Source organism: Sporothrix schenckii (assembly GCF_000961545.1).
Source record: "Sporothrix schenckii 1099-18 chromosome Unknown Cont49, whole genome shotgun sequence".
In the NCBI taxonomy this organism is placed as follows: domain Eukaryota; kingdom Fungi; phylum Ascomycota; class Sordariomycetes; order Ophiostomatales; family Ophiostomataceae; genus Sporothrix; species Sporothrix schenckii.
Genome location: NW_015971150.1, coordinates 544,155 through 555,952, shown reverse-complemented (window position 1 = coordinate 555,952; position 11,798 = coordinate 544,155). Strand labels below are relative to the sequence as shown.

At 53.3% G+C, this 11,798-nt stretch overlaps 2 protein-coding genes across 2 annotated transcripts; both read right to left on the bottom strand.

Moving 5' to 3' along the window:
- Positions 1 to 27: 27 nt before the first annotated feature.
- Positions 28 to 2,780, bottom strand: SPSK_00417 (translation initiation factor eIF-2B subunit epsilon; the record flags this gene model as incomplete). Its single annotated transcript, XM_016727386.1, has 3 exons — positions 28 to 2,457; positions 2,524 to 2,580; positions 2,682 to 2,780. 3 exons carry the CDS (start codon positions 2,778 to 2,780, stop codon positions 28 to 30), a joined length of 2,586 nt encoding a protein of 861 aa, XP_016582725.1.
- A 1,058-nt stretch (positions 2,781 to 3,838) lies between these two features.
- Positions 3,839 to 5,919, bottom strand: SPSK_00458 (osomolarity two-component system, response regulator SKN7; the record flags this gene model as incomplete). Its single annotated transcript, XM_016727427.1, has 4 exons — positions 3,839 to 4,332; positions 4,439 to 5,537; positions 5,626 to 5,766; positions 5,848 to 5,919. The coding sequence occupies 4 exons, from the start codon at positions 5,917 to 5,919 to the stop codon at positions 3,839 to 3,841; spliced, it is 1,806 nt and encodes a 601-aa protein (XP_016582724.1).
- Between the last annotated feature and the right edge of the window lie 5,879 nt (positions 5,920 to 11,798).

Here is an 11,798-nt window from a genome sequence, read left to right as displayed (position 1 = left end):
ACGGCCTCATTTTCGCCGTACTCGCGATTAATCGCTGTCTTCCTCATCACTCTCCTCGTCCTCGTCATCTTCGTCGTCCTCGTCACTGTCGTCCTCCTCGGCCGTCTCGAGCCACTCGACAAGCACACGGCACCTCTCGCGAGCTCCCGTCATGCTGCTATCGCCAGAGCCGCCACTGCCGCCCTCGGCTGCGCGACCATCGGCCCACCAAGACAGGATACCCTCCTCGTCAAGCACGTCGCTGTCGTACAGCTGCTGCAGAAGAGCCGCAAGTAATGTCCCGGGCGCAGCCAGGCCCTCGACATGCTTGCCCTTGTTCTCCTTCTCCTCCCGGATACGCATACCGACAAGAGTCCGCTGCAGCGCAAGCACGAACTCGACCTGCTCGTCGGACGAGCCGCTTCCGACGCCAACATCGCGCACAAATTTGGCGGCGCCCGTCTTACTCTTGACGGCGCGCTCGGCCGCCTTGGAGGCGTCGAGACCGCGGCCCTGATCACCAGGCGTACCAACGGGGGCGGCCAGCTCGCAAGCGCGGCGTGCAAACGCAGCCGCCACCGCGCGACGCACAGCGCCATCGGACGCGTCCGTGGACAGACGCAGGCCCATGAACTCGAGACGTGCAGACTCAAAGTCGCCGCTAGCGTCGTCGCGCAGAGCATCGAGCAGGCCATTGACAGCATCCGTGTGGAAGGAGCTGCTGACTGTGCTCACGCCATCGGCACCGATCAGGCCCGTTGCGGCACCCGGACCAGATGCGAAACGGCCAGCCAGGCCGTCGCTCGTCGAAAACCGCGAGCCGTCGAGTGACGCAAACGACGGCAGCCGCGATCTTGATCCCCGCTCGCCGCCTGCGTTGCTAGCGCTGAGGAAATCACCGCTCTTTCCACCTTTTACCGCTGCGTCTTCGTCATCGTCGTCAAACACAGCATTGTCGTCACCAAAGCCGCCGTCGGATTCGAAGCTAGAAATAGAAGAGGTGGAGAGGTTGAGGTGTGCGGTGGAGTACACGAGGGATCGTTGCAGAGACTCGGCGGTAATCGCATCGCTCTCTTCGTCATCGTCATCGTCGTCCTTTGTCGAATGGTAGTACGTCGCACCCTTACCTCCAGCACCGACAACAGCCGCGTCGTCAACGGCAGGGCTGCCATTCGACTGGGAGACAGACAGTACGACAGGGTTGCCTGCTTCAGCAGTGAGCCGGACCTTGTCAGCAACAGCCACGCCAAAGGACAGAATGGAGCCGGCCGGGACGACACAGTCGGTTCCGACCTGGACGTTGTTGGCGAGGATGGATTGTGTGACCACGGTGTTATCGCCAATGACGACATCGTCCCACAGGTAGCAGTTTTCTAAGCGCACATTGTTGCCGATGCGGCAACGGCGGCCGATTGTGCTCCCGGAAACTACAGTGTTCGCGCCAATAGCTGTGTGCAGGCCAACCGCCGCACGGGATACTAATGCGGACGGATCGATTGTGACACTACGCTCGGCCGAAACGCCCACTCCAGCACCACCGCCGACACGGCCAGCGCGGCGCCTTACGCTAGCGTAGGAGTGGCCCGGGAGGAGATTTGTGTCGGGCACCATGGGGTAGGTCCAGCGGCTGAGAATGTCCCGGCTGACGGCGTCGTACATTTGCAGGCTGTTGACACGCGCGGCATAGCTGCCGCTTGCACTGCTGTGGGGGTGCGGCTGGTCACCAACAATTTCCGTATAGATCAACTTCCCGTTCAGCTCCCAGTCCTTGAGGACGTTGTGCAAGAAATTCTTGCGTGGCAACTCGCAGTCAAAGCTCTCGGTCCACAGGGCCAGGACGTCAGGCGTGCAGATGTCGATGCTGCAGTCGATCAGGTCGGAGCGGATCGTGATGTCGGCATTCTTCTCGAGGAAGGCGGGGTCAATGACGAGATAGCGGTCGTCGCCATGGTCGAGAGGCGTCATCTCGTCGTACTGGAGACAACGGCCGGAGGTAGCATCAAGGACAAAGATGGGCTCGATGCCATGGGCGCGGGTGTGATGGTCGTTGCTGCTTCCGGCGGCCACATCGCAATCGCCACCCTCGCGCAAGACTAGCGTCATGACGGCGTCGCGGTTCGCTTCACGGCGCGCTCGGTGGCGCGCAAGTATGGGGTCGAGGGGCACATTGGAGACGACGTCTCCGTGGACGAGAACAAAGTCGCCGGCGATGATGCCGCGCTTGTCGAGATCACGCAGGAAATCGCCAAGCGACGAAGCCTGGGCAACACGGATGATATCAAGAGACTGGAAGGGGTTCGTCTTGCTGGTCGGCGACCACCGTGGCGACGCAGCCAGGTAGCTCTCGACTTGGTCGGCAAATGCGCCGCAGTAGACGTACGCTTCTTGGACGCCGTTCATGGCTAGGTACTCGAGGGTGTATTCGATGAGAGGAGTGTTTGCGAGGGGAAGGAGACACTGCGAAAAGCCCCAAAAGGCCTTGGTCAGTATTAATGGACGACAAATACGGCTTCAAGGACCGGGATATATGCGCAAGATCCATACTCTTGGGCGGTCGATTGTCAGTGGCTTGAAACGGTCTTGGAAGGAGTCGGCGAGGACCTGAAAAATAAAGGCAGGCGCCGTGGTCAGTGTCTGTTCTCCCACATCGCAGGCAGCGTAGCAGCGGCCGTCGAGAGGCACATCAACCACGGGAAACGTACAACGGCCTGAAGGACGTCTTCGCCTTTGTCGTCCGCGGGGCCTTTGCCCCCGGTCTTTTTGCCGCGGGCGCCGGCGCCCTTTTTGTTGGCTTGCGACATGAGAGCGTGCGCACAATGTATAGGAGATGGCAAGAGATTGCTGAAGAGATCAGTAGGGTCCAGGAAGGTGGTGGCAGGCGTGCGCCTTTTTGAGAGGGCTCTGTCTCTTGATCTTGGTATGTCGCAGCAGTGACGTTGTGTGGTGCGGTTTCGCGTTTTGTGACTCAAAAAAGTTACTGGTGTGGGCATTTGTGTGTGCAGTGAGTCGCAGTGGCCAAGGATTAACAAATGTGCCGAAAGAGGAATAGCGTCCATGTCGGGAAGCTTTGCGGTTGGTGCCATTCCCATCACTGAAAGAAAGTATCTCGATCAAACGTAGTGAAAATCAGGCTGCTTCCGAACACCGCCCAGTGTGTTGACCTGGCATTATCGGATGCAGGTGATGCTCGCTCGTTCTCTATGTAATGTAAGTTCCAATTCCGCTGTTTACATCTGTGCCTTTTAACAGAATTTTGATCACGTGGGTTTCCACGTGCATTGTCCCGATTGATCGACGGTAATCCCAATCCCATACTCCTCGGCAGCAACTATATCGGCTTTGCCTGACGGCATCGTTTCTACCGAGAAGGACGAGGATTCGAACTGCTACACTATTGACGAGGACAGCAGAGCACATAGAAAAGGAGGACTACGCTGCCAACTGATGTTCCAAACAAGATGCTAAAGTCATTATTGGTGATTGCATTTAATGCAATGCCTCGGCCCCTTCTCTTATATGAATGCATACCCAAGAGGCGACATATAAACAGGAAAAACTCGAATAGATACATAAACAAAAACAGCCGAAACGCCATTATTTAGCCCCATATCCAGCCACTGACTCTGTTGTCTTGGCAGAGGCAGAGCAATATATATGATCCCAACAGATATCTCCTGTAACAAAAAGACTCTAAGCCAACCAGAAGACTGCTCACCTGCCCGATTTCGGTCCCGCAGGTATCATGCAGCAAGTAGCGAGTGTTGAAGTCGTAACCACAAGACGAGACGATAGACACAAAAGAGAAACGAAAGATGGCGATGAACGGAGAGAAGAGAAGAAAAAAGAAGATGCCGGGCGTTCACGTGTATTGACCGCCGGGGCCATACAGCCGCTGTCGTTTCTCGGGCCGGTCGTCATTCGCCATGCCCTCCACCATAGTGCGCATTGGGGTGCCAGCCATCGCTGCGGCCGGGCCACCTTGGTAGCCAGGTCGAGAGGGCCCACCAGCGCCACCATTTACCGGTGCTTGCAAGTACCCGCCTGCGCTGTCCATGTTGGGAGAGGCGTGCTGAAGTTGGCCGGGGCCCGGCGAGTGCCACGAGGAAGATGTTGCTGGCGATTGGATCGGAGTCTCGAACTTGACTCCGCCCAGATTCGGGGCAGCCTGCATACCAGCCATGGCACCCATGGTCGAGGCGTTCACATACCCGGGCTGAGGTCCACCGGCGGCCTGCTGGCCCATGTCCTCGCCACCAGGCTGCTGGGGGTTCTTCAGCAGGTACGGTAGTAGCTTCCTAAGGATCCGAACCATGCCCTCTTTTGTGAACGGCTTCGCCAGAACATCGTTCATTCCTACAAAAAATCATTTTAGTGTATTGTCCAAATCGAATATAACTTCGCTCGCAATAACGAACCAAAAAAAAGGAAAGAAAGAAACAAAGACAAAAAAAAGGCTTACCCCAATGGAAGTACGTGGCGATGTCCTCACTGCGGATGTTCGACGTCATGGCTACAATTGGGACCCGGGGCGCGGCGATACGGATACAAGCAGTCGCAGACACACCATCGAAGACGGGCATAATAATGTCCATAAAGATGAGGTCGTACCGCTCGGGATCCTGGTTGACCTTGGCGACAGCCTCAGCACCATCTCTAGCAATGTCCACGCTGCAATCGATTTGTGATAAGAACTTGGCACCAATTCTGGCGCAGAGTTTGTCGTCCTCAACCAGCAGAATCTTAGGCTTTTGGTGGCCCCAGATTACACCTCCCGCATCCTTTGGCGGTGGCGATATTTGTGGAACTTCAGTCGCGTTGGGGTTGCTGAGCGGGCGAGTGTAAGGGATGTTATTGATGTGGTCGGCGTGGAAAGGGTCGATACCGGCGTTCTGGCCCACCGGGTAAACGAGATGGCGCATGTCATTCATATCAGGAACACCAATTGCCATACCGGCAGAACCCGGCGCATGGAAAACGGCCGAAGACGAGCCAGCCGACTCTGGTGGCGACGTGCCGGCAGTTGTCTGGAACAGCGTAGTGAGGCGCTCGAGCTCGCGGTCCGCAATGGGGTCTGAGGAAACGTTGTTCAGAATCTCCCGTGCGCGGCGCAGCTCAACAGCGGGCTCGTCGGCACTGTCAGGCAACATGCCGAGGCCGGCGGCCCCGGCGCCGTGGTGATACTGGTTTGCAGTGGAATGCCCCGAGTGGTTCGAGTGCGCCGAGTGGCGGCTGTTGCGGCGGCGCTGTTCATCAACGTTGTTCAGGTGGTTAATAAGCTCCGTGTGAACCTGGTGCTGTGCTTTGACCATCTTCTGCAGACTGAGTAGCTCGTCTACAAGCACCTTGTTCGTTTGGGCGATCTGGGTGTATTGCTCTTGCAAAGCCTGGACCTGGTGCTGTGTTGCGGAGAGAGTGTCGTTCAGCAGGACCATTTGCTGCGTTGGCGGGAAAGGCTCCTCCGCAACTGTAATCTTCCTTGTGACTGGCGCCTTCCGACGGATATTGTCCAAGTTGTCCTTCTTGTGCTGGTGGAACTCGGGGTGCTTAAACTCCCATGACTGTTGGATGGGACCACCACCATTGGTTAGTAACCACAATTGTTGCTCAATCAAACTCCAGACACTTATGAGAGGAACAAGAACACACCCCTGGACCATATGCTGACTGGCCGGTCTCTTCGTTGTGTCTGACTTTGTGAAAGTCATATTTGTTCAGCTGGCGGACAAAACTCGCAAAGTTACTGTGCTTGAAATGCTTTGGTAATATGGTTTTGGTGAATTTCTCGTTCTGCAGAAGAGGAACAAAAAGGGTTAGATACCATGCCACTGCTAACGAGGCCGACCAAGGAGCAAATGATATTAAACATACCTCCAAAACAACAAAACTCTCGCCGTCGTTTCCCCAGCGCACAACCGAGTTGTATGTGGGATCCTCGAGCATTCTGTAAAAAATAGGCGGTACAAGTTAGTAAAACTGACCAGAACGGCCAGAAGCCAGGCCATGAGCCGTCCCGCAAATACATCCGGGTTGGAAGACAATCAGATAGAAAACAGTAACAGTGACGACCAGTGGTTCGGTTGGCATATGAGAGGGATTTGCCGTACTTGTAGAGCTTGCGAACCTATAGTAGGGCAAACGGCGCGTTGGTTAGCAAAGCCACGGTAATGACAACAAGGACGACAGCGGCCATGGCCCCAAGTGCTGCACTGCGAAACAGAAGAGCAAGGGCAGTGACCATGAAAGGAAGCCAACAAGGCCGCAGGTGATGCCTGTGGAAACAAGAGAGAAGGAGCATTGTTTTCATACAAAATCGCTCGAGTTGTTCGCGGTCTGCGTGCCCCCATCGCCGTCGGCTTGTGCAGGCGGCATGATGGCGTCGTATCATAGAAAACTGGCAAGGACTCTGTGCGTATCGGATGCGCAGTTTTCGTCAAAACCCGTTACTGTGCAGTCCACAACCCGCAGCCTGGTGTTGCTGGTGGTTATTCGCGGAGAAAAGGCTTGCGGAAGAGCGCTGTCGCCAGTCGTGGAAGGAAGGGACGAATGCGTCAGTCGATGCGCACGGTGGTTGGAAAGGAGGAGTGCGCGCGCAATGGCAGTGAACTGCGAAAACAGGCTCTCGCGAGAATGCGCCAAAGCCCGGATTTGTAGGTCGGCGGCGGGGAAGTGAGGGCGACAAAAGACAGGTGTCGAGGGCCAAAAGAATGGAGGTCGAAATGCACGAAAGCGATTGTAAGACGTACAAAAGAACACGAGCATGAACTCAACAGAAAAGGAAAGGTAAAAAGGTGTAGAAAATGTAAACGAAGGGGGTTCGAAGAAAGCGAAAGAGGAGAAAGAAAGACCGGGGCAAGGAGAAGGGGCCGCGGGTCAAGGATGGGCGGCGAGGAGAGTGGGTAGCAACTAAAGTTGGCGTCTGGTTCGTTCGTTCTCGACATGCGGATGGACCTTGGTCCTGCTGGCGTGTCTGCCCTTTCAGTGCTTTTGCGCTCTTGTACCCGAAATGATTGCCCTGGACAAGACATGTGTTGTGGCGACAAGCGTCGAACGTGGCGTTGTCCACTTTAATTCCTTTCGCAGTGCAATACTTGAAAGTCGCCTTCACAACCACAACTGGCAGAGTCTTAGCTACCAGAATGTGGACTTTCTTTTCTTTTTCTTTTTTCTTTTTTGGTAAGAGAGAAGAAAACAGTGACGCTTGTCGCGACGGAAACACGTCACAGCAGAATCTAAGGCGGCAATGGCCCGCACCCGCGGCAATGGCAAGCTAATGTTAGGAGCAAGTATTCGGTGTCTGCAAGGTTGGCAGCCGCGCGTTGCTGAATTTTATGTTGTATAGATGCGCCAAAGAGAGTAGCCTTGCAATTGTCGTAGCCAGTTCCACCTGCTGAACCGATGATGTTTTCACAGCGAGTGTATCGAGCACTGTCACAAACATACGTATGGACTCGTGTTGGCCTCGTGGATCAAAAGGTCACTGAACATACACTGGCCGTGAAGCAACAGGATGATCTATGCCTGCCCTGTTTGAAAGTCTGTGCAGCGTGGACGACCCTGTTTTTTGAGCCCCAGTTCTCCACTTTGATTCGCGAAGGGCGGTTTGGCAGAGTTGCAGCAAAACCTAACAGAGGAGAGAAGCTCGGTGGCTCGAGAGTAGTGGAACGCGTGAGAGTCCTGCATAGAAGGGCACAAAATACGGAGTATCAGGCAATGTTCGCGGTATGCCGTGTGCCGTATCTTGCCCCGAAAGAATATGCACGGAGCAGTGCAAGAGCGTCTGTATGAAGGAGGTAGGGTACAGGGAGGCAAAGTCGGACAGGGGTGGTACAGCTGAAGAGATGGGAAATGGTAAAAATTGGGATGCTCCGTTGTAAAGAGAAAGGAGAAACAGCAATGCAATGAAAAGGTGGGGAGGTGAGCCGTACCGACATGATATATTGCACCGCAGATACGTAATGCCGCAGCCAGATCGCGGCAAAAAGGGAAACCTGTAAAGGAGATATGGCAAGGGACATTTGCGCACGGAGAGGGAGACGAAGCAAAACAACAAAGCCGGCGTCAGCGGAGACAGAAATGGGCAGACGATGCACTGTCTCTTGGCAAGCGAATGAAAAGGAGGGGCATCTGCTACGGAAGGAAGTATCGTAATGGCTGCCACAAACAAGAAGGTACGGAACGTGTGCGAAATAAAACGCAGGTGCATCCACCTCGAAGGAAGAGGCAAGGGCAACCCAAGAAGCATCGGTGTTGCATACGGAGTACTTGAAAGCAGACGCCTCGTCCGCAATTGGAAAACGGCGTCCTAATTATTTACGGAATTAAAAGTTTGCCCAGGCAAGCAATACTCCATATTTCAGCCCATAAACGCCGTTGTGCTTTCAACGGTCTGTAAGCGTCGCAAAGGCCAGATATTCAGGACGCAAAGAACGAGACCACCGACAGGTCGCTCCTGCCATAATATGATTCCTGCTGGGCAGGGAATGAGCGCGGATTTTATCCACGGCAGGCGCATGACGGTACGAAGTATGTCCTAACGACGGGAGATGGGTAAGGTAAGGAGGAAAGTCGCAGCGAAGGAGCTTTCACTAGGTCACTCTGCAGCTTGGTCGATTTTTCCCTTGGGATTTTGGCACAACCTGGTCCAAGCGCAGTGCGGCTGCGAACCATTAACACTGTTTTAATAAGACGCACTGGCGCCGAGTAATTATGTTGTACATGTCTTGGGTGTTATCTCAAAAAGGCCACAAGAGGACTTTGAAACTCATACTTTGTTTTGGAGCACGGCGTTCTTTCGATTTATGCCTGACTATTTTTACTTCCACGGCGCTCCTTCTCACATTGTAACATACCCATACATATGATTTGAGCAGGAAGGAGCAAAGAGCAATACGCTGCTACTCATCAGGAAGGTGTGTCTTCCACCTGCCTGTTTCGCCAAACACAAATTCTATACCAGTACTTCGGGGACCGATGTGAGAAATGAGGACTGGAGAGACTGGCTCCCCCATGACAAAAAAATTGATACCGCAAATACCAAATTGCCTTCCAGTTATTCGAGCGTAATTACTCAACCAGAGCAGAAAAAAAAATCAGAAAAAATTGCCAAATGTAGCCTTGACTTTGTCGGTTCATTGACGAGTTAAAGTAAAATTTTGACTCATTTTTCGTCAATTTTTGAATAAATAAAAAATTGCCAAATTTGGTGGAGAATATCAATTTTTTTGTCATGGGGGAGACTGGTTTGCAGATATCGGAACAGGTGTGCAAATTGGATCCAAAAATGCTCTTGTACCTCAACATGTCACCAGTTTCTTTGGGCAAGGCGCTAACAAAAGCAAAGTGGATACCTGGCGTCACTGGCCAACGGAATATGTGGATCAGACAAAAAAGAGTGTGTCGATCTTGCCCTAGAGGGGTTTGGTTCGAAAAGGGGAAGGAGGTATGTTGTGGGTTTAGTGGGTTCTAATGTTCTGTTTGTGTCCGGCGAAGTATCTTGCGTCGTTCTTTCTGTTTTAGCAAATGCACATGTCCTCTCTCCCACTTGTCGACTCGTGGCGCTCTAACCTCATTAACCTCGCCAGCCTCTCGTTGTTTGGCAATGACTACCACACATCCTCGAGCTAGCAATATGTCGTACTGCGACTTTCCAAGCTCTGCCTCCCAAACATCGCGGGGGAAAGGACGGAATGGCAAACGAGGTCCCACTTAGAATATGGGGCATCTGGCTGAGGATTCTGTATTTCGTACTTTCATCTAACCGTCAGCTAGCGAACCACCAGCCAAAAAAACCTGACATTGCAATTGTCAACATCAGAAAAGAGGGCCTGAAAGAGAGCCAACGGTAAGTATGTCGGGAATCCGCAGGCCAGCAGCATTCCCCTGTTCAGTGCCTCACATGTTGCTTTACAAGTACACACGACGTACAACGGTACAGCTTACCCTGTCCAACAGTCCTGAAATAACATCTCCCATCTGGCATCAGTATCGCTGAGCGGAGCAGAAAAGCGTGTTGTGTATAAGAGCACAGTTGCAAAGACGCTCTAGTCTCGACGTTCCAGACCTGGGAGGCTGCTTCGTCATTCAGGCCCGAGCAGCCTCGAACACCAAGTTACAAATACGAAGACTCGAGGTGGCGTCCCCATCTTCCACGGTCCCAGTCTTCGTCGGCTGGTCCTGGCTCGCTCGGCTAGCCCTTGGCAAACAAGGCACCTGCAAAGCATGGATAAGGGGATCACGGCGCATTCCGCGTCAGGCACAACAATATGATGCAACCACGCGACAAACACAGGACCGGAGAATGGCGGAGAAGCAGAAGGGGCCAAACGGGCCCATCACCAAGGGACAATATTGTTGCAAGAGGCACTCCGACCATTAATGTCATGGAACGCCATACGAATATGCCTGGTGCTGCAGCCTACTTTGGCATGAACCCCAAATGAACCCTTTTGTTTTAGGAAATGCACAGCAAGAGACGCCAGCGACTGTCGTCTGAACAGGAAGACTTATACTTACTCAGTACGCGATAATCAAACAGGCTCGCACGGCAGGCTTCACCGGGTCTGAGTGGGAACGTAATCTCAAAAGGCGACCAACACGACGAGGATACCTAACCCTCCTGCCAGGGCGCCCGTGCGAGAAAGAAGAGAATCCGACGTGGGATGCCAGCTTTTTGGCGAGCCAAGCAAAATCAGAGGGGCTTCGTCGAATGAGCGTCCCAGGTGTGTCCACCTTTTCTGTGCTTGCAACGCAAGCCATGCCGAAAACCCGACAAGTTCAGCGAACCTCTAAATACGACCCTGGACCTGCTCAAACGGCACACTGCCAAGACCAAGGATTAGCGGTGAAACAGCATATCTCAACAAAGAAAAACAAGTCACATCAAAGTCACATTCACTTTACATGTTTTTTTTTTTCAACCCGTCCCGCAGTGACAGGACAAATGAAAGCTGACGAAGGGTAGCAAATTGAACAATCTGATTTTACGTTCTCGGGAAGCGAGTGAGGGAAAAGCAGCAGGAGTTAGTTGCCAGCAACTCCAACACGTTCAGCTTTCGACGCCACGTATCTTATTGAAGCTATCATCTAAAGTCCGAGTATCCCATCTCGTGTTGAAAGTGCGAGAGTCAGCCCACATCCTGCCATACCTCCTCGTCATAAACTTACGAGCGCGACACGGCCAATCAGGCTGCGCAACGATCAGCACAACCGAAACATGGAGGGAGACCGCCACAGTCCAATATGGAAACAATGAGCAATTTACTCGAAAGCACGGTATTTATACATATACAACATACAATCCCACCCTTCAATACATTCAAATTGACCAATTCTGACCGCAAATAAGCACACTCTCCGCTGAATCCGCAAGTCAGGATTGCACACCCGGAGGGACAGCATCCTCGTGGACAGTTCTCCCTCATCTAACTGCTCTTTGACTCCTTGTTTCGAGCTTTACTCGACTCCGTACGGCGAGTCCGTAAATTGCTCTCAAATGAACGGACGGCCACGCCGTTTTTCAAGTTTTGGGGAAGCAGCCGAGCAGCGGAGCAGCCGAGCAGTGGAACAGAGCCCCCCTCGTCACCTGGGCAAAAGATGCTTCACGAGAAGACCAAAAGATCAAAGGACGCGGGGCGGTATTAACGATTGGCAATCCCTAACTACGTCGTAATACTTTCTTCCAGCAGTCAATTGCCCAGTTGAGCGTGGGTTGCGGATAATAAGGGTGCAGTTGGCGGGCCAAGCCAACTCAACAGGGGTGGTGGGTCAAGAGAACGGTCTAGACCTCAACAGACCTCTATTCAAAAAAATACGCCACTGTG